The sequence below is a fragment of the Gastrolobium bilobum genome, unplaced genomic scaffold (assembly GCF_033153095.1).
Source record: "Gastrolobium bilobum isolate Gb01-03AN ecotype WA unplaced genomic scaffold, APGP_CSIRO_Gbil_v1 utg3506, whole genome shotgun sequence".
Classification (NCBI taxonomy): domain Eukaryota; kingdom Viridiplantae; phylum Streptophyta; class Magnoliopsida; order Fabales; family Fabaceae; genus Gastrolobium; species Gastrolobium bilobum.
Window position 1 is genome coordinate 51,238 of NW_026897168.1, and position 23,542 is coordinate 74,779.

Here is a 23,542-nt window from a genome sequence, read left to right on the forward strand (position 1 = left end):
AACCTTAGCTTTTGGGTGAGTTGGTCCTTAAAATTTTGATGTGTCATCTTACTGGCTTCCTTCTCTCAGTTTTCCACTACTGCTTCCCGTTTTTCATTCTAGCTGTCTCGCAGATCTCCTCTGCCCCCTGTGATGGGATCTCCTTTCTACATTAGTAAATCAGCAATTGCTTTGATCCTGAGTAGATATTTAGGGATCGTTCTTCCACCTTTCTTCATGCTTCATAACTCTGATTGAAGTTGTCTCAACTTCACTCGCAATGTTGGTGGAAGTAATTGCGTACCTCGGCCCAAACTTGTCATGAGTGAACACAGCCAACTACTCTGCTAAGTATCAACTCTGAGAGGGAAGAGTGGAGCCTGGAAAACAACATTTGATCCTTCTGTTCCCATTCCCTATAATCATCCTTGATTCTTCCCATAGCTCGATCATCTTCAGACACAAAACGAAGAGGAATTTCCTGATTCACAATGAAATGATGGAGACGGTGCGCTTTGATTACTGCCTTAACCCTCTGCTTCCATAACAGGAAGCTCTTTTCATTGAAACATACTGAGATTGAGTGTGAAAACAACACTGGAGCAGAGTTTTGGTTTGTGGTGGAAGATCCTCCAATAACAGGTGAAGGAGGTTTAGAGGATTGATTCTGTTTGTGTGGAGGAGGCATTGAATCTAGGTTAGGCCCTAGATAGGGCTCTGATACCATAATAAAAACAACAAAAAGTGATAGAAAGTAGAACAGAGCAAACGAGACTGAGAGAGAAACTTGTCTTTGAAGGTTTTGATTGTTATTACTGAAAGTTACCTTGTTCTGTTACATGCATCGGTGTTTATAATGAGTGTAGAGCGTAACTGTTGTAACTAGCGCTGCAAGAGTGTAAGTACTAAACTGCAATATAACTCTTGTAATTGACGTCTAAGTAAAGAACTAATAGATTGTGTACACCAAACAAAGTACAGAATATGATTAATGTTAGAAATAATATTATTTTATTATTATTAGAATAGTCTAGAATAGTCTAGATTGTGGGCTTGGCCCATTAGGTCATCCCATTAGGTCTTTTTAGTCTCTATAAATAGAGAGCCTCCTTGTACAGACTTATACACTTGAATATACAATATATTTCAGATTCAATTTGGTATCAGAGCTCTCGATCTGAGGGCTCTGCTTCCGCATATATATTTTTTTTTCCTTTCGTTGTACTGCCGTGCATCATACCGGCAAACCTTTTTACCGCCGTGCATCATACCGGCAACCTTTTTCAACCCTCCGAACATTGTTAGACCCTTTTTCGATCTCAGATCGTCATCCTCCTTCATTATTTGACCAGAAAACACTGTTCACATCGCAAGAAACACTGTTCCGTCACTGTTCATCACTGTTCCGGCCACCTTTCCGGCGAGAAACCACGCGATCAGGATCCCCTCACGCCGGCGACCATTTCTGTCCAAGACCCGTCCCAAACGGCCGCCGCACGCGCCTCCACGCGCCACCACAGCTGTCTGCGCGTGGGCCTCACGCGCCACCTCTCTTCGGCGCGTGTGCACTGTTCCGGCCACCTTTTCCGACCAAACCAAGGCAGACAGGCTCGCCTCTGCCTCCTCCTTCCAGATCCAGTGACCGATCGTTGTGGGTCTCTTCCGTTCGAGGGTTTCTAGTGCAAAAGTCGCTACTTTGTTCCTTTTTCGCGTAATTTTTACAGTTTTTTGGTTGTCTGATCGCTGTTCCTGATGGAAGGAACCAGTAAACATTCTTCCGGCATCATTTCAAGTGCTATTCCATCTATCACAACTCTGAAATTGACCGGATCTGCCACTTACAAGACCTGGTCTACCTCCGTTAAGATCTGGTTTACCGGTCAAGGCCATGACAAACATCTCACCACTAAGAAGACTGATATTTCCCAAGATCAGATGACTGAATGGGAGAAAGTTGATGCTCAGCTCCTCAGTATTCTTTGGCAATCCATTGATTCATCTCTTCTCAATATTTTCATTCCTTTTGAGACCTGCTATGTTGTGTGGACGGAAGCCAAAAACCTCTACACCAATGATATTCAACAACTTTATTCCATTGTCTCCCAGATGATGGATTTGCGCAAATCACCCGAAGCTCGTATGGAAGTTTATGTTGGTAAGATTCGTTCTTTGATGCAGGAATTTTTGGCTATGTTACCTCATGCTGCGGATGCTACAGTGTACAGGACGCAAGTGGAGCGTCTCTTTACGGTTGTGACTCTCTCTGGTCTCCCTGACGGATTAGAAAGTGTTCGTGATAACATTCTAACCAGTACTGCGATTCCCAGCATATCCCAGACCTTTCAGCGCCTTCTGAACCTTCAAGATAAGGTGGCTCCCGCACACGTCACAGCTACTGACTCTACTGCTCTCTTGTCTGATTCTGCTGCTTTAGTCTCTCGTGGTAATTGGAACAATGGTGGTCGCGGTCGTGGTCGTGGCCGCAGACAAGGCGGTCGTGGGCCCATGACTTCATATGGCCCAGGCGGGCGCGGACAGACGATGTCGTATGGACAGGGTGGCCGAGGACAAAGGCCTCGGTGTAATTATTGCCAATATCTGGGCCACATTGAAGAACGTTGTTATAGAAAGTACCCTCACTTGAAGCCACCACATATGAACTTTGCTCAAACAGATGTTGTGCCGCCCTCTACCGGATCGGTGACTATTTCCGCTGCAGACTATGAGGCCCTTCTCCAGAAGAGTTCTTCTCAGCCACCTGCTCCAGATACTGGTAATCATGTTGCTTGTTTTTCTCAATCGTCTCTTGGACCCTGGATAATAGACTCAGGTGCTACTGATCATCTTTGTGGTAATAAGGATCTTTTTACTTCCCTTACCTTTTCTAATAATCTTCCCTCTGTTACTCTTGCTGATGGCACCAAGGCTCCTGCTCGTGGCATTGGGCAAGCCAAACCAACTCCCTTCTTGACTTTAACCTTTGTTTATTACATCCCTGGCATTCCTTTTAATTTAATTTCTGTTAGTCAATTGACCCATTCTCTTTCTTGCTCTATCACCTTTTCTAAACAGTCTTTTTCTATGCCAGATTCGAGTACGGGGAAGACGATTGGAGCGGGCGGTGAGTCACGAGGTCTCTACTATCTGCATGCACCCTCTGCTCCAGTTGCATGCTCTCTCACAGAGTCTCCTGAGCTTCTCCATAGCCGTCTGGGTCATCCAAGTCTCTCGAAGCTTCAGCATATGGTTCCTTTTTTGTCAGGTCTTAAGTCTTTGAATTGTCAGTCTTGTCAGTCTTGTCAGCAGGGAAAGCATACTCGTTCTTCCTTTGCTAGTAGAGTCAATAAAAGAGCTGCTGCTCCCTTTTCTATTGTTCATTCTGATATTTGGGGTCCGAGTCGGACTATGTCAGTTTTGGGTTTTCAGTATTTTGTAACCTTTATTGATGATTTCTCCCGTTGCACTTGGGTTTATTTAATGAAAAATCGTTCTGAGTTATTTTCAATTTATCAAAAGTTTTGTGCAGAAATAAAAACTCAATTTGGTGCTTCTATTCAAATCTTGCGCAGTGATAATGCAAAAGAGTATGTGTCTCTTGAATTTTCTAAATTTTTGGATACACATGGGACTATACACCAGACTACTTGTCCCCACACTCCACAACAAAATGGAGTCGCTGAACGTAAAAATAGACATCTAGTTGAAACTGCACGTACTCTTTTCATTCATATGAACGTCCCACTTCGTTTTTGGGCAGATGCTATTATCATCTCATGTTTCCTTATCAACCGCATGCCCTCTTCTGTGCTAAATAATGATGTTCCCCACAGTATTTTGTTTTCCGGAGCACCTTCTTATCCTCTGCCTTTACATAATTTTGGCTGTACTTGTTTTGTTCATGATCTTACTCCAGGTAAAGACAAGTTGACATCCAAGGCCTTCAAATGTATTTTCCTTGGGTATATCCGTTTTCAAAAAGGGTATCGTTGCTATTCACCTGATCTCAAGCGTTATATCGTTTCTGCTGATGTCACTTTCCTTGATCAGCAGCCTTTTCACTCTACTCCGTCTCCAGTGTCACAAGTTGATCAGGTCCTTCCTGTTCCTTTTCTTGACTTGTCTTTACCAGCTGCAGGTGCCCCTATTCCAGAGGAGCAACCAATTACCTCCATACCTGCAGATCTTCCTCTCCTCACATACCAGCGTCGTCAGCCTGCACCTCCTCCGACTTTGCCTCTTGATGACTCATCGCCTTTTCCCGTCGGCTCTTCTCCTCCGGATCCTCCATCAGAGACTCCTCCCATTGCCCTTCGGAAAGGTATTCGATCCACTCGAAATCCTCATCCCCTTTATTCTTTCTTGAGTTATGACAGACTTGCTTCACAACAGTTTACTTTTGTTTCTAGTCTCTCTTCTGTTTCCATCCCTAAAACCACAGGTGAAGCACTATCTCATCCAGGGTGGCGCCAGGCGATGCTTGATGAAATGCAGGCACTTCACTCTAATGGCACTTGGGATCTTGTTCGTGCTCCTCCCGGGAAGTCTGTTGTTGGTTGTCGATGGGTGTTCACAGTTAAAGTTGGTCCTGATGGCACTGTTGATCGCCTTAAAGCTCGCTTAGTGGCCAAGGGATACACACAGATCTTTGGTCTTGATTATGGGGATACCTTTTCTCCTGTTGCTAAGATGGCTTCTGTTCGCCTGTTTCTTGCCCTTGTCGCCATTCATCACTGGCCTCTTCTCCAACTTGATATTAAGAATGCTTTTCTACATGGTGACTTGCAGGAAGAAGTTTATATGGAGCAACCACCAGGTTTTGTTGCTCAGGGGGAGAATTCTGGAATGATATGTAAACTTCGGAAATCTTTATATGGCCTGAAGCAATCTCCTCGGGCCTGGTTTAGCCGCTTTAGTTCAGTTGTTGAATCCTTTGGCTTAATCAGAAGCAAAGCCGATCATTCTGTCTTTTACCGGCATAGCTCTTCTGGCCAGTGCGTTTATCTCCTGGTCTATGTTGATGACATTATCATTACAGGCAGTGATCAGATCGGGATTGATCAGTTGAAAGAGCATTTATTCAATCAATTTCAAACCAAAGATCTTGGCAGACTTCGATATTTCTTGGGGATCGAAGTTGCACAGTCTAGGCGGGGCATTTCCATCTGTCAGAGGAAGTATGCACTGGATATCCTAGATGAGACTGGAATGTTAGGCTGTAAACCCATTGATACACCTATGGACCCCAATGTTAAGTTATTACCAGGACAGGGGGAGCCACTGCCAGATCCTAGTCGCTACCGCCGACTAGTTGGAAAATTGAATTATCTTACTGTGACAAGGCCAGATATCTCCTTCGCAGTGAGTGTTGCAAGTCAATTTCTTGATTCTCCCTGTGACTCCCATTGGGATGCAGTTATTAGAATTCTCCGATATATTAAAAAGGCGCCAGGAAGAGGTTTATTATATACAAATAAAGGGAGTTCAGAGATCTCTAGTTATTCAGATGCTGACTGGGCAGGTTCTCCTTCAGATAGACGATCCACCTTAGGGTATTGTGTTCTTTTCGGAGGAAATTTGATCTCTTGGAAGAGTAAGAAGCAAACTGTGGTCGCCAGATCCAGTGCGGAGGCAGAATATCGGGCAATGGCAAATGCAACCTGTGAGCTCATCTGGCTGAGACAATTGCTGAAGGAACTCCATCTCTGTGAACAAAGGCCTATGAAGCTCATTTGTGACAACCAAGCCGCTTTGCATATATCCTCTAACCCAGTCTTTCATGAGAGGACCAAGCATATAGAAATTGACTGTCATTTTGTTAGAGAAAAGATCCAGTCAAGGGAGATCGAGACAGCATTTGTCAATTCCAATGATCAACTTGCGGATGTATTCACTAAAGCTCTTAGAGGTCCCCGAATAGATCATATTTGTAACAAGCTGGGAGCTTTTGATATATACGCACCAGCTTGAGGGGGAGTGTTAGAAATAATATTATTTTATTATTATTAGAATAGTCTAGAATAGTCTAGATTGTGGGCTTGGCCCATTAGGTCATCCCATTAGGTCTTTTTAGTCTCTATAAATAGAGAGCCTCCTTGTACAGACTTATACACTTGAATATACAATATATTTCAGATTCAATTATTAATATACAGATAACACTGATATACATAACACTCTAATAGTCAACTCCTCGATTCACCTTGTACCGAGCATTGGCATGTTGATTCACATCTTAAATGGTGCTCAAGGAAAATGCCTTATGTATGAAGAAAAAGGTCACACTCAGATTTTTGAATATTCAAATACTGATTGGGTAGGTTCTTGTACTGATAGAAGGTACACTTTTGGTTACTGTATATTCATGGGGGTTAATCTGGTATATTGGAAATGTAAAAGGAAAAAATGTGGTTGCAAGATCGAGTGTGGCCCCAACTGCTTTCATACTTATCCAGCCAAAACAACGTATTATAGGGCTCCAGTTTGAAGAGGTTATGAAAATGTCACTAGTTTCTGATAACCATGCTGCATTACATTTCTTTTTTTTCTTTTTTTTTTTTTTTTAAAAAAAACTGGTCCTACAAAATATATAGCCAAACATAAAGCTAAAAGAAACAAAAAATAATGAGCAATCCCTAGAAACTAGGAAAAAAGGGAAAAGTTGGGTACAATTCCTATAATTTTCAGATTCTGTATATCCCATAATTTTAGAGATTGTTTCCTGCTGTATATCCCGTAATTTCAGATATTGCTTTCCTGTCATATATTCTATACTTTCAGGTATTGCTTTCAGCTGTATATCCCATAACTTCAGGGATTGTTTTCCAACACAAACAAATGAAGAGAACGGAGATATTACAAACATGAGAATCCGTGTTGGGAGTAGATCCTCTCATGTGTTAGCTAATATCATCATGTCATGTGAGGGAATGTGAGGGACTCATAACTATACAAAAGTGAATCAATGGTGATGAGGGAAGAGTGGGAAAAATTATTGGGATAGGTAGTTACGAAATCATCACCGTTAATTCCTTGTATGATTATGATCCTCCCAGATGATACGATCATGTTAACTAACGCATGAGAGGATCCATTCCCATCCATGTTTGGTATTGCTTTTTCACTTGTCTTTGATATCTGGAGTTGCTGTATCTTCGGTTATATGTTTAGTTTCTTTGTGGCTTCCCGTTCCTTCGTCATACAAAAGTTCTTACTACTCACACTGTTCTGACTTCTGTAGTAAATATCATTGAATTATTACATTGTTGAGTTTGGTTATCTTAGGAGGAAAAATATATGAAATATGAACTGAGATTATTATCTGCTAATAATTTTTGTCATGTTATTATTGTCTACAGAAGTGAGTTTTTTTATATGCATTTATGTGCAGGACTATGGCCATCGTGTTAGATTAGCAACACATTCAAATTTTAAGGAGTTTGTTTTGACAGCCGGGTTGGAGTTTTATCCATTAGGCGGTGATCCAAAAGTCCTTGCTGGTTGTATGTACTATGTACCCATTTACAAATATCTTCTTCTAGTGTCTGACCTGACTTGTGCATACATTTCTAAATTTCTTCTGTCCCATAATCCCTTCCATTGTGTTTTAATTTTGGAAAGTCATAGAAGAATTTTTGGTAAAATTATTTGGAGTTTATAAATAATTTATCACTGAAGTGGTTAACTATGTCAATATTTTGCCATTATTTTCTTAACCAGTAAGTGATTGAAAATGGTTGGAAATTATTTTCTGCATAACACTTAACTCTTTATACTAATTCAAATTGTGTTTCTGGAGGTGCATTGGTGTCATGGAATCTTATGGTTTGTTATGATGGTTTTAGTGTATTTTGATAGCATTGCATGCTTGTTCAAACTTACCACCCTTTTTTTTTTTAAATTTTTATTTTTATTTTTATTTTGGGGGATGGGATGGGGGGTTCTAGTGTTTGTCTGTGTGTGCCCATTTGCATGTCTTTGTATATGCTGTGAACTCATTTTTTATTTTTGGTGAAGTATATTGTTAAACCCCAGTCCGGACTAGTTTGTTATCATGAGAATGATATTAAACGCAGTATATTTAATTAAATAAATGCGGAAGCTAAACTAATTGATTTTAACAATTAGATTTATAAAAAAACGTGAATAAATTTTTTCCTTCTTAAGATGTATTGCATTGTATCCCAAAAATAACTTGTGTGCCAAGCAACCTCTGCTAACATTGCTCGCTGAAGCGAGCATGTTAGTGAGGAAACCACTTCAGCTCGCTAAACTGCTTTCTTGTGTGATTTATTTTCTGACAGTAACAAGGGCTGTCCATTGGATTTGCTCGCTAAGCTACTCGCTTAAGCAAGCAAGCTAGCGAGCAATTTAATTTTGATGCAGTAGCTACTTCCATCTTCCAATTCTGCTCGCTTGAGCGAGCAGAGTCCAATCCAGACAGTGTCCACTGTCTCGCTCGCAGAACTGCTCCCTAGACTGAAGCGAGCAGAACCTGAATGGCAAAAAGAATAGCCTCTTGCTGGATTTTAGCATTCAAGGTGTCTTATGACACTTACTCACCTGATAGACAATTTCATATAGGTGTGATTACCACAATGCTTTCATTAAATTGACCACACATCAAGGGATAACACAACTAGCTTTCATCAACTAGCATGTGTCTTGGCACTATGCCATAATTCATATCTCACTTGATCTCCAAGCTATCAAAATTTACAATGTTTACATGTCCCATAGATTTCATACATTGCATAATCATGTTGCCTAGCAATCCATAGTTCATATCCCAAAATGACATATCCAGCATAATCATTTACATCATTACGTGTACATATTCCCATTGTCTATACAAATTACAAAAGATGCTCAATAATTTACTTTAACATAGTATTGTAAATATTAGAATTAATATTGTAATTATTTACTTATTATTTGTATTAGCTAGAATACTCTAGAAGTGTCTTTGGGCTTAGCCCATTAGGTTTTTTAATATCTTTAAATAGAGAACCCTTGTACAGATATTATACAGTTCAATAATATACAATTCTTTCCTTTCAATTTGGTATCAGATGGTGAGGGCTTTGCTTCCGCATCTATTGCCTTTAAAGAGGAATCCTTATATTTTGCATTGCCCTGCCACTAGCCGCCATCGGAAAATATTTCCGAGGACCTTTTGGATCGAGAGGACCACTGATTGACGCTCCAATCACTGTTATTGTTGAAACACCACCGTTGAACACCGTCTGGTGAGTTTTCTGGCGATCCACCCATGGTTGTGATCGCCAGGACGAGGCGACCTCTTCTATCCAAGACCCACCTCGAGATTCCTTCTGATGCTCTCTCATGTGCGTGGAGCAGATGCACTGCCTCCGGATCTGCAGAGGCGGTGAGACACCCCCTTCACGCGCTACTAGTACAGACCAGCTCACCTCCTTCTTTTGAGTTTGGATCTGTGATTATCTTGTGGTTTTGCCTCTGTTGCAGCCTTCCTATAGCCTGTTTGTTACTGTTCCGGTCTCCTTGTTACTATTCCGGTGACGTTGGACCTTTACCGTTCTGATCAAATAGTTTTTCAGTGAACTTTATGTCTGACATTGAAGATAATCCGATCAATTAGCCATCTGTTACACCGTCTATGGCTTCTCTTAGTCCAAATGATCTGCCTGCTCTCCGTCAGAATTATCGTCTTAATGGAAAAAATTATTTGCAGTGGTCTCAGCTAGTTTGTACGATTCTCAAAGGGCATCGTAAGATTGCTCATCTTGAAGGACCTGTTCCTGCCAAAGCATATCCAACTTTTGCTGATTGGGATGATGAAGACTCTCTTATTATGACGTGGCTAAAGAACTCTATGACTCCTGAGGTTAGTCAACATTGCATGTTCTTACCTACTGCTCTTGAGATATGGAATGTTCTTCTTCAGACCTATTCAATGAAACAAGATGCTGACACCTGCTATGATCTGAGGAATAGGATTTTTTCTACCAAACAGGGCTCTTTCTCTGTAACAGAGTATTATGACAATCTGAATAGATTATGGACTGAGCTAGATCAATATCAGAGTTTGAAGATGGAGTGCAGCAAGGATGCAGCCACTCTAGCCTCCTCCGTTGAACGAAATTGGATCTTTAACTTTCTTTGTGGCCTCAATTAAGAATATGACCCTATTCGGGTTCAAATCATTGGTAAGGAAAAATTACCTTCTCTTTCTGAAGTTTTTCATACTGTCAGGGTTGAAGAAATTCGTAGGAGTGTCATGATGGATACTAAGTTGTCTGAAGGATTTGTCATAATCTCGTCTAAAGTCATTACTTCAACTCTTTCTGACGAGTCTGCTATGATGTCGGCTAAGCCACCTCAGGGGTCTCCTTTTATTAAGTGACCTCAAGGGTCCTCTTCCTTTAAGCCCAACAAAGAGGGATGTTGGTGCAATTATTGTAAAAGACCAGGTCATACAAAAGAGGTTTGCTACCATCTTCATAGGAGGCAGTAAGTTCTGGAGAAGCTTGGTAAGTCACCTTCACGTGGTCAATCTTTTTTGGCCCCTTCAAACAATCCTCCTGTGAATGAGACCTCACAAATACCTGGTGAGTTTACTACTATTCGTTGTGAGGAATTGGAACGACTTAGGTCAGTATTTGAATCTCTCAATAAGCCTTATGGTATTGGTACTTTGGCTGTGACTGGTAAGAACTCATGCACTCATTCTTTCTCAGTTTATGTTAATCAACATCTTTCTCAGTTTATTAAAGACAAAGGAATGATTCATGAACTCACACGCGTGGATACCCCTCACAAAATGGGGTTGCTGAAAGAAAAAAACATTTGCTTGAAGTCACCAGAGCATTATTGTTTCAGACATCTGTACCCAACTCTTACTGAGGAGAAGCTGTATTAACTGCAACCTATTTGATTAACCGTTTACCTTCCAGAATCCTTGGCCATGTAAGTCCTGTTGATCTCATGATCTCTTTTTTGCCTTCTGTTCCAATTATACAGAGTCTTCAGTCTCGTGTCTTTGGATGCGTTGTCTTTGTCCATGTCCATAAACAACATCGGAGTAAATTAGAGCCTCGAGCCCTTAAGTGTGTCTTCCTTGGTTATGCTCCCAACAAGAAAGGATACAAATGTTATCACCCTCCGAGTCGTAAATTCTTTATGTCTATGGATGTTAGCTTCCATGAATATGAGTCCTACTTTCTACCTCCTCAGCTTTAGGGGGAGAACAATATTGAAGCTCCTTCCATTTTCTTTGAGTCTGAGTCTCCCCTTTCGTTTCCTACATCATCTCCTACCCCAGTAGTTACACTACATGACAATGAGAAGGAAGACTTTGTTGATGAAGCTGAAAATTCATCTGATTCCTCTTGTGACATGCCTCTAATTGATCGACAAAAAGTACGCAAAGCTGGGACACCTGAACTATTTTACGAAAGGAAGAGACAATCCACACTGCCCCACCAGCAGCTGCAATAGCCTGAACCGTTGGTAAGTACTGAATACACTACCTTTTTTATTCCTGAGCCTGATAATAATTCTGTTGACTTACCCATTGCTGTAAGAAAAGGGAAAAAGTCTTGTATCTGACACCCTATTTCTCATTTTGTCTCCTCTAAGAATCTCTCTATGCAACATAAAAGTTTTATTACAGCACTTGACTCCATTTCAATCCTGACATCAGTACATGAAGCATTAAAGGATGACAATTGGGTTCAAGCCATGCATGACGAGATGAATGCATTGGAGAAAAATAATACATGAGAAGTCGTTGACAGGCCAAATGGAAAATGGGCAGTAGGATGCTGATGGGTTTATACTTCGAAATATAATTCTGATGGGACTCTTGAAAGGTATAAAGCTCGACTGGTTGCCAAGGGGTACACACAGACCTATGACATTGATTACGAAGAAAAGTTTGCTCCAATGGCCAAAATGAACACTGTAAGAGTTCTATTGTCCCTTGGTGCTCATTTTAATTGGGATTTGAGACAATTTGATGTGAAAAATGCCTTCCTCTATGGCGAATTGAAGAAGAGGTTACATGGAGATCCCACCAGGATTTAACTCTACAAATGGAGAAAACAAAGTTTGCAGGTTAAAGAAGACATTGTATGGTTTGAAGCAACCCCCGCGTGCTTGATTTGGAAGATTTACAAAAGTTATGCTTTCATTGGGGTACAAACAAAGTCAAGGATCGTACACTTTTCTTTAAACATTCTCAGGAAGGTAAGCTCACTATCCTTCTAGTTTATGTTGATGACATTATTATAAAGGGGATGATATAAATGAGAAGCATGCTCTGCAAGAAATATTGATTGCTGAATTTGAAGTTAAAGACCTTGGAAAACTGAGATATTTTCTTGGAATAGAAGTTGCTTATTCAAAGCAAGGGGGATCTTTATTTTTCAACAGAAGTATGTTCTTGATCTTCTTAATGAAGCAGGAAAACTTGGGTGTAAACTAAACCTTCCAGTACTCCAATTGAGCAGAATCACAAACTAGGAAGTGAAAATGAGAGTTCTCCAGTTGACAAAGGACAATATCAACGAATTGTGGGAAGATTGATATTCGTGGCTCATGCTAGACCTGATCTAGCTTATGCAGTTGGTATTGTTAGTCAATTCATGCATGATCCGAGGGAAAAACACCTGCGAGCTGTGGATAGGATTCTCCAATATCTAAAAGGCACACTAGGCAGAGGACTAAGAGAGGAGGAAACTTATCCTTAGAAGATGATCTCCAGGTGAGATGTGAAGGGTCTATGAAGTTACTCTGTGATAACAAGTCAGCCATCTGTATAGCCCTTAATCCAGTCCAACACGACCGAACCAAACATATTGAGATTGATCGTCACTTCATCAAAGAGAAACTAGATAGCGAACTGATCACTACGCCATATATTTTGTCTAGTTGTCAATTGGCTGATGTCTTGACTAAGAGTCTTCCTAATGATAGGTTTCAAGAGCTTACTAGCAAGCTGGCCTCAGCTTGGAGGGGAGTATTGTAAATATTAGAAATAATGTTGTAATTATTTACTTATTATTTGTATTAGCTAGAATACTCTAGAAGTGTCTTTGGGCTTAGCCCATTAGGTTTTTTAATATCTTTAAATAGAGAACCCTTGTACAGATATTATACAATTCTTTCCTTTCAATTCATAGAATTACACATGACCATCAAATATACAATCCTTGTACAATTGTTCCAAAATAATCATATCATGTGAATCTCTATCCAAAATGGCTAAAGCATCATGCAATAGATATTCGTCCCTATTCAGGCCTCTTGTCAAGGGAGGGTCCAACTCCATCAGTACCTATACCTGAATATGGTCCCCACATGGGGTTAGATAACAATCTCAGTAAACTAAGGGACCTTGGAGGATTCCTCCACCCCTAAGTTCACTTCAGGTGTAAAAGCAGTAACATAGAGATAATACATCATATACATATCCATGCAATGTATCATGATCTCGATATCAATCAATCAATCAATTCTACTGGCCAGAGAACACATAAAGTATGCATTACGCAAGGAAATCATCTTGCAACAAAGTATAAGGAAACCATCTTATGCCTCACACAAGGAAACCACCTTGTGTGGCACACAAAGCAAAAACATATACCATGCATTATATCACATTCTAGTGCAATTACATATACCACATATAAACCACTACTCTCTCGGAGCATGATGGAACAAACAGGCGATTAACCCTAAGGACCAAAAGCTTACCTCTTGAAGCTTCCTAGCCAAAGATTCCTTATGTCAATAGAATTGATGAGCAGAATATTTGGCATTATTTGTGCAGATTTGTAATTATATCCTTAATTAATTAGCCAGCTGCAGGTTATGATTTGTAATTATATCCTTAATTAATTAGCCAGCTGTAGGTTATGATTGTGTAATTATATCCTTAATTAATTAGCTAGCTGTAGGTTATGATTGTATAGTTATGATTGTGTAATTATATCATACTATTTAAATGAGAATTCTCCAAAGGAGAACATAAGGTTTTATCCCAATTTCTCTAAGTTTAACATGGTATCAGTCTAGGTTTCGTTACTAAATTTTTCGCTGTGCTCACAGTCTCTGAGTTCCCAAGTTCTAGTCTTTTGCGCGTACTGTTCACGTCGCGTTTCTTGTTTTTTTTTTTCCTCTCGCGACTTTTCTCAGCATCATGTCTACTGAAAAATATGATGTTCTTTTTGTTCGTCTTAATGGAAAGAACTACTCCACCTGGGCATTTCAGTTCCAGATCTTTGTCAAAGGCAAGGAGCTTTGGGGTCATGTTGACGGAACTAATTCTGCTCCTGACAAAACTACGCACCAAGCGGCACATGCCCATTGGGAGGCCAAAGATGCACAGGTAATGACTTGGATCATAGGCTCTGTTGAGCCTAGTATTGTCCTCAATCTCAGTCCCTTCACAATGGCAGCAAAGATGTGGGACTATTTGAAGAAAATTTATAACCAAACAAACACTGCTCGCAGGTTCCAGCTTGAACATGAAATTTCTCTTTTTCAACAGGATAGTCTCTCAATTTCTGAATTCTATTCTCATTTCATGAATCTTTGGGCTGAATATACTGACATTGTCTATAAAGATTTGTCGACTGAAGGACAAACTGCAGTCCAAAATGTTCATGACACCACAAAACGAGATCAATTTCTTATGAAATTGAGATCTACTTTTGAGGGCATTATGCACCAACCTAATGAACAGGGCTCCTGTTCCCTCCTTGGATGAATGTCTAAATGAATTGCTTCGTGAAGAACAACGTCTCCTTACTCAGACAAACATGGAACACCAGAAATCTGCCTCCCTTCCTGTAGCGTATGCAGTACAAGCCAAACCACGAGGTCGAGACATGAGTACTGTCCAATGTTTCTGCTGCAAAGGCCATGGACATTTTGCTTCAAACTGTCCTTAAAAGTTCTGTAATTACTGCAAAAAAGGTCACATCATCAAAGAATGTCAAATCAGACCACCACGGAGAAATGCAACAGCCTTCACTGCCACTGTTGGCTCTTCTACTACTCCTGTTTTTGTGGATCAGAATCCGCCTGTTTCTGTGCCAACTTTAACCCCTGAAATGGTTCAACAAATGATTGTTTCTGCATTTTCTGCTTTGGGTCTTTCAGGTAAAGTTTCTTTATCCAGCTCTCCTTGGTACTTTGACTCTGGCGCATCCAATCATATGACCAACAATGTTGCTTCTCTTACCAATGTTACAAATTACTCTGGTAATTTACAAATACACACTGCGGATGGAAACAATTTACCTATCACAGCAATTGGTGATATTTCTTCATCTCTTACCAATGTTTATGTTTCCCCTGATCTCACCAGTAACATTATTTCAGTTGGTCAATTAGTTGACAGTGATTGCAAAGTTGAATTCTCAAAGTCTGGTTGTCATGTGCAGGATCAACACTCAGGGAAGGTGATCGCGAAGGGGCCTAAAGTTGGACGTCTTTTTCCTCTTTATTCATTGTTGTCACCATGTTCTTTTCAGCCTTTTATTTCTTGTAATTCTGCAACTGTTAATTTTCAATTATGGCATAAGCGTCTTGGTCACCCAAATTCGAATGTACTTCATGCCTTAATGAAATCTGGAGTTCTTGGCAATAAACATTTCCCATCTTTTAGTGCTGTTCAATTTGATTGCAATTCTTGTAAACTTGGTAAAAGTAAAATTCTACCATTTCCAGTTCATCAATCAAATGTAAATCAGCCTTTTGACATAATTCACAGTGATTTATGGGGCATCACACCTGTAATATCTCATGCACATTACAAATATTTTATCACTTTTATTGATGACTATAGTCGTTTCACATGGGTCTATTTTTTGCGATCTAAAGCTGAAGCTTTCTCTGCATTCCAATTTTTTCATTCCTATGTTCAAACTCAGTTTGCATCAAAAATTAAAACTCTGCGTTCTGACAATGGGGGGGAATACACATCTCATTTGTTTCAAGAGTTCTTGCAGAAAAATCGTATATTATCTCAAAGGTCGTGTCCTTCCACACCCCAACAAAATGGGATAGCTGAAAGAAAAAACCGTCATCTTCTTGATGTTGTCCGTACCTTAATGTTGGACTCTTTAGTACCCTCCCATTTTTGGTGTGAAGCTCTCTCAACTGCTGTCCACCTTATTAATCGGCTGCCTTCTCCAGTCTTGCACAATGATTCCCTTTCTTAAGGTTATTTGGTAAGCAACCCAATTATTCAACTCTTTGCACCTTTGGTTGTGTCTGTTATGTTCATCTTCAGCCACCAGAACGCACCAAACTCACAGCTCAATCTGTTAAATGTGCTTTTCTTGGTTACTCAGCCCATCAAAAAGGTTTTTTATGCTATGATCCTCACTTACATAGGATTCGGGTTTCTAGAAATGTCATCTTTCAAGAAGATACATATTTTTTTGCTACTAACCAAGACACTCAATCTTCTACATCCAAATCTGTCTTGCCATTGTTTCCTAACAGTTTTGCAGAAGACCAAGCTCGTCCTCCTGTCATTGTCTACCAAAGACGTCCGACTGTTCCACCAATTCAGACTTCAATCCCTTCAAGGCCCCCTTCTGATCATTCTCTGGCTGCTGATCCAGTGCATGCACTAGAACCTGCCCCTTTACGTCGCAGTACTCGCATTCGTAAACCACCAGAAAAGTATGGTGTTTCTGAATCTTTATCTTTGACAGCAACTTTAACATCTATTCCTATTCCTTCTTCATATAAACACGCAATGGAGCATAAATGTTGGCAGGATGCTATAGAGACTGAACTTCTTGCACTAGAGGAAAATCAAACATGGGACATTGTTCCATGTCCTTCATCGGTTAAACCTCTTGGCAGTAAATTTGTATTCACTATAAAGTTGCGTTCAGATGGATCCATCGATCGATACAAGGCTAGATTGGTTGTTCTTGGAAATAAGCAAGAATATGGCCTAGACTATGAAGAGACCTTTGCGCCGGTGGCCAAGATGACTACTGTGCGGACTATTATTGCCATTGCTGCATCTGAATCTTGGCCAATTCACCAGCTAGATGTCAAAAATGCCTTCCTTCATGGTGACCTCAAAGAAGAAGTTTACATCAAACTTCCTACGGGTATGCCCTCACTATTACCTAATACTGTTTGTAAGCTAAAACGTTCTTTGTATGGATTAAAACAGGCACCAAGAGTGTGGTTTGAAAAGTGTAGCACAACATTACTTGGTTTTTCCTTCATCCAAAGTAGCTATGATCCATCTCTTTTTCTACAAAGGACCTCCAAAGGAATTGTGATTCTCCTTGTTTATGTGGATGACATTATCGTCACCGGCTCAGATCAATAGACTATCACTACAATCAAACAATTGATGCATACAACTTTCCACATGAAAGATCTTGGACAGCTCACTTATTTCTTGGGATTAGAAGTACAATTCCAACAAAAAGGCATCTTTGTCACTCAGCACAAATATACTCTGGATCTAATTTAGCTAGCTGGTCTCACCACTGCAACTATGGTTGACATTCCCATGGAAGTTAATGTAAAGTTAAGACGGGATGAAGGTGACCTTCTATAAGACCCAACTTTATATCGAAAGTTGGTAGGAAGTCTCATCTACCTCACCATCACAAGACCTGATATCTCTTTTGCTGTCCACACAGTCATCAAATTCATGCAAAATCCTAGACACTTGCATCTTACAGCAGTACAACGAATCATTAAATATTTGTTGGCCACTCCCAGCCGTGGTATCTTCTTTCCGACAAATGCAACAATACAACTTCAAGCATACAGCGATGCTGATTGGGCTGGATGTCCCGACACAAGGAAGTCTACTACTGGCTGGTGTATGTTTTTAGGAGATGCCCCTATCTCCTGGAAATGCAAGAAACAAGAATCTGTCTCTAAATCCTCCACTGAAGCAGAATATCGGTCTATGTCTGCAGCATGCTCTGAGATTATTTGGTTACGGGGCCTTCTTTCAGAACTTGGTTATTCACAAGCAACACCAACTCCGTTGTATGCTGATAATACAAGTGCCATACAGATTGCAGCAAATCCTGTATACCATGAAAGAACAAAGCACATAGAGGTCGATTGTCATTCAATCAGGGAAGCTTATGGCCGTAGAATTATCACTCTACCTCATGTCTCAACATCTGTTCAACTAGCTGACATCCTCACCAAGTCTTTGACACGTCAACGACATAATTTCCTCGTCAGCAAATTGATGCTTGTAGATTCACCAGCATCAATTTGAGGGGGGATGTCAATAGAATTGATGAGCAGAATATTTGGCATTATTTGTGCAGATTTGTAATTATATCCTTAATTAATTAGCCAGCTGTAGGTTATGATTTGTAATTATATCCTTAATTAATTAGCCAGCTGTAGGTTATGATTGTGTAATTATATCCTTAATTAATTAGCTAGCTGTAGGTTATGATTGTATAGTTATGATTGTGTAATTATATCATACTATTTAAATGAGAATTCTCCAAAGGAGAACATAAGGTTTTATCCCAATTTCTCTAAGTTTAACACCTTCAAACACAAGAAATCTAAGCAATACTTGCTTTATGTTTAAAGCACCAACAAAATAGCTTTGCTAATATGAGCACCTATTTCCAAGGTGAAAATACAATCACTTGCACATATATACAAACATAGCAAACTAGGCAATTTCCATTCCTAAGTCACAAGGTTAGAAATTTACCTAAATCTTGATTCATTTAAGATTCCAAATCAAGATCCATTGATTCACCCAATGCTTGGTCTTTCACCAATAACTCCCTTGATTCAACCCTATAAATCAAATGAATACAATCACCATCAATATCCCAACGCACTTTACTTGTAATACAAGAAACCTATAGTTGTTCATAGGCAAAATTCCAAAGTGTGCCAAATGATGTTTTAATTATTTTTTCACCGTTTATTTCATCTCCTAAACACTTCTTCCAACATAACCGATGTCAAATAACATACTCAAAATCCCACAACATACAACATTTTTCCAAAGAACCTTGGTTACTCAATCATCATGAAACTTCCAATAAAGTTAGGATTTCATACCACCAAAGTCTCCAAGCTCTAATGTAACCAAACACCTCTCCTAGCTTCAAGACACCAAAAATGGCGCCACCTTCCAAGAGAGTTTTCTCTCAACTCCAAGCTTTTCTAAGGGATTTGTGTGGAAGGTTTTGAGCACCAAGTGATTCTAAACATCTTTCATGCCTAAGCTTTTATGATTTAGTGGCTAAATCAAAGTTGATGTTTTAAGCTCTATCAATGGCTTCCTCTCGGTTTTAGGGAGAAAAATCAAAGAGAAGATGAGATAATGAAGGCTTAAGTGTGTTTAACTCTTTTAATGAAAGTTTGACTTTAGTCAATTGTCCCAAAATATCTAACTTTGCATATTACACATTTAACCCTCATGTTAAATCCTTTATGATTCATAACTTATCCAATTTTACATTATTCTACCATCCACCAAAATGATTTAATAGTTTCACACTACATTATTTTCAAATTTCGGAAATTTTAACTATTTGCACTTTTGCCCAATAGTGACTTTATTTTATTTAATTAGTTATCTTTCTAATTAATCTATAGTAATTATGATTAAATTCTTAATTAACTTACAAATTCACAATTCATAAGTTAGGGTTATTATATATATGTTGTGAACTTAAGTTATAAAATATTGGAGTCTTTTCCGTTAAACCTTCATTAGAAAATATATGTGAATTTGGTTCCATGGGCATGGCTTAAATTGTGTTTGAGGCCTTTATTATTGTTCTTCTTTTGATAGAAAGTGCATGAGAGCATGTTAATATTTGTTTAACACATAAGCCATTGGGACAATTTCTCCAGCTTAGAATGTTTGGTCAAGCAATTCGAATCGCGGTGCTAGCTTTAGATTATTTGTTCAGTTTTCTCCCCACCTTTTACCTGTCCTGCTTTATGTTGTGTCTTTGTGTCTTATGAATTGGGCATACGTTTTGAATATATTAATCCTGCTGTCATGTATTTTTCGATATGATTTTGCGACAATGTGAAAGTTATTTGTTATGCATACATGAATAAAGACACTTACACATACACTTAACACATAAGATGATCCAAAAAATATAGCATATTGATTTGATTCGTGTCATGAATGAAGTGTTTACCAAGTTCAGATCATGAAATTTTATAACTGTCTTCTTTACGGTTGTGTTATATTATCTTACTTTATACTTTTAAATTCTTTTCTGGAGCAGATATGGTTAAAAATAAGGGCTTTCTTCCATCGGGACCTTCTGAGATACCTATTCAGCGAAATCAAATGAAGGATATTATTAATTCTCTCCTTCCAGCTTGTAAAGAACCTGATATTGATTCCGGTGTCCCCTTTAAAGCAGATGCAATCATTGCCAATCCCCCAGCATATGGTATAGTTCATTATCAGTTGCAATTTGATGAAATGGTTGATTTTGTGAATTTATGGTACTGGGACCACCATATTCAAGCATTATGGCTACTTGACACACACGTGACATATTTTTGAGCTAAAATGTTATCGTTTATTTTACAAAGTATCAACGAATTGAAGGGGAGAAGTATTGGGAGATACTAGAGCCTCTCAAATGTTCTAGACTATATTTTCTTTTCCATTTTATTTTCTGTAATACATACATCATCCCGACAATCAATTGATATCAGAGTTATAGTGAATATATACCCGATTTTATCTTCTTTGTGTTTCTGTTCTTGCTCTGTTCCTTACAGAATATCATAACAGATTGCGTAAATATGTTTAAGAGTATCATAGATGATTATGGTAAGATATTATGTATTTACTATAGAATCAATGAGGATTATGTATATATGGAAAGTAAGTAATTGTAAATAATACCCTCACCAATATATATTGAGTGTGTGTGGTCTGTTTTGGACATGGAGAATTCACTCAATCAGATGTTCATGTTTAGTTAATCCTTTCTACCTTTCTGATCAGATTAGCATATCCTACTGTTTGATTCATATCTTTGTTATACTTTTCGACTGACATTGTAATATAAATCTTTAGGGCATACCCATGTGGCAGAGGCACTTAAAATTCCAATTCATATTTTTTTCACAATGCCATGGACGTAAGTTTCATCTTGGTAATCTTAATCTTAGCATATTTTTCTAAGTTATATTCTCGTTTACTATTTTTTCATTTTAGTTCTTTAACAATTGTTTGTGTTTTAGTCTTCCTAGAGATTGAAATCTGCATTTTATGTACTTTGCCTTTTCCCCCAGGCCAACCAGTGAATTTCCACATCCTTTGTCCCGTGTAAAGCAACAGGCTGGATATAGGGTGAGTTCTCTGATTCATGCTGGTCCATCTTCCCTCCTAAATTTGTTGCCTCCGTGATTAACTAATTATTGGTCATTTATAACTCTCCTCAGCTTTCATATCAAATAGTTGACTCATTGATATGGCTGGGAATAAGAGACATGATTAATGATCTTAGGAAGAAAAAGTTGAAGCTACGACCGGTCACATATTTAAGTGGCTCACAAGGTTCTGATACTGATGTTCCACATGCATATATATGGAGTCCTCATCTTGTTCCTAAACCAAAAGGTGCTTTCTTTAGATCCCAATCTTAAGATTTTGTATTTATAGTCACTGTTACATTTGGCTCACTTGTGTTGTTCTCATAATATATCGGAGTACTTTACCTTGATTTTTATATTCTGTGCTTTGTCCTCATGTGCTTGCCCTTTTTAGTAAGAACTAATAACTCTTGTCTATACTCGTTATTTTTCATTGATCTCTGTGGATAATGAAAATAATAATAAATTATTTCATTCATCAAATAAAATCTTGGGGGAAAAATCTTATCAGTTCTGGAACAGCTCTCCTCCTTTTCCTTTTAGAGAAGAAAGGTTCTAAACTTTCTTGACTCATGGTAGTTTAATCAATGTGTAATTGTTATTGGTCTGGATACAAGCTTATGTTCTCTTTTCACAATTTCTTTTTGGATTGTTAAGGGTGTGCATGACAATCTTCCCGGAATTAATTTTTTTTTTTCATTTCTGTTCCCGAGAACAGAAATGGATAGAAAACTCGTTTGGTAAAACTGGTTTATTTTTTTGTTCCCGGGATGAACCGATTTAATTTTTGTGTTGGGGAACAGAAAAAAGAACAAAATTATTTTTGCTTTTTTGTTCCCGGGCACAAAATGAGAAACACTTGTCTCTCTCCATCACTTTCCACCACTACCATCATCATCACCACGACCACCATCATCCCGACACGACCATCACCACCATCATCGCCGTACCACCAGTGCCGTCGTCACCACCACCACCACGATGCCACACCACAATCACCACCATCATCTCGACACGACTACCGCCACCATCGTTGTCGCCGTACCACCAGTGCCGTCGTCACCACAATGACGATGTCACGACCTCCATCCACTGCCATCACCACCACCATTACCATCACCGTCACCACCACAACCATTACCATCACCGTCACCAGCACCATCATTATCGCAATCACTGTTGTCACCATCACCACGCCATTGCCATCGCCACGCCACCACCATCGTCGCTGCTACCGACGTCACCACCGCCACGCCACCACCGCCACCAACCACCAACACCGTCGCAACCACCGCCACCATTGCCACCACTACCACCGCCGCCACCGCCACCATCATTGTCACTATTACCACCACCATCGTTGCAGCCACTGTCGTCACCACCGCCGCCGCCGCCACCACCACCACCACACCATACCATATGAAAAGGAAAGTGATGATCCGAAATTTTTTTATGCTTAACAGGAATTATTTTTTATTGTATTATTTGTTGTGTTATCAGACGCAATTTTCATTCTCGGAATAAAAATAGAACATATTATCAAACACATTTTTTTCTCAAAAACTATTCCAAGGCACATAAATAGAAAAGAACAGTGTCAGGGAACAGAATGGTTGTCATGCACACCCTAACTATGACAGAATTGGATCAATGCGTAATTACTATTGAAAGAAAAATGAGAAATACAACTTAGATTGATTCAAAAACAAATTGCCGAAATGAAAATACAGGGACACTTCTAATTACAAAAGAAATGACTCTAAAAAACGAAACTATAATTCAGTACATTCGAAAGGTACTGATTTCTTCCAACCCAAGATTCCCAAAGTCCAAAGCCCTTACCATTCTTTGCCTTCTTCTATTTCTACTATCGTTTCTTTTCCTCTAACAGAATTATCCTTCCACCCATTGCAAAATATTATCCCTCTAACTAACTTGGTGACTTAGCATGAGTTCCTTGAGTGGTTCTGGTCCAATGTCAGGATAACGGCTCTTGTCAGGTGCCCTCGATAAGGACTTTGATCTAGAACCAAAATACCAAATAATTGGAAGAGGAAACACGATATATTGTATTAATGTGATTGAATTCTCAAAACCCAGCCAAAATTACTGAATAGATTAAGGGAAAACTCTCATTACATTGATAAAAGAGGAAGTAAAAACAAGGAATGAAAAGCAAAATACA

At 39.2% G+C, this 23,542-nt stretch overlaps 1 protein-coding gene across 1 annotated transcript in view; it reads left to right on the forward strand.

Annotated features, from left to right (window-relative positions):
• LOC133304636 (sterol 3-beta-glucosyltransferase UGT80A2) overlaps positions 1-23,542 on the forward strand; it is a 55,787-nt gene that overhangs the window by 18,066 nt on the left and 14,179 nt on the right. Inside the window, exons 4-8 of the mRNA XM_061504680.1 lie at positions 7,367-7,478; positions 20,250-20,420; positions 21,059-21,122; positions 21,277-21,334; positions 21,427-21,604. Coding sequence (XP_061360664.1) covers positions 7,367-7,478; positions 20,250-20,420; positions 21,059-21,122; positions 21,277-21,334; positions 21,427-21,604 — 583 coding nt within the window. The remainder of the gene's footprint in view (positions 1-7,366; positions 7,479-20,249; positions 20,421-21,058; positions 21,123-21,276; positions 21,335-21,426; positions 21,605-23,542) is intronic.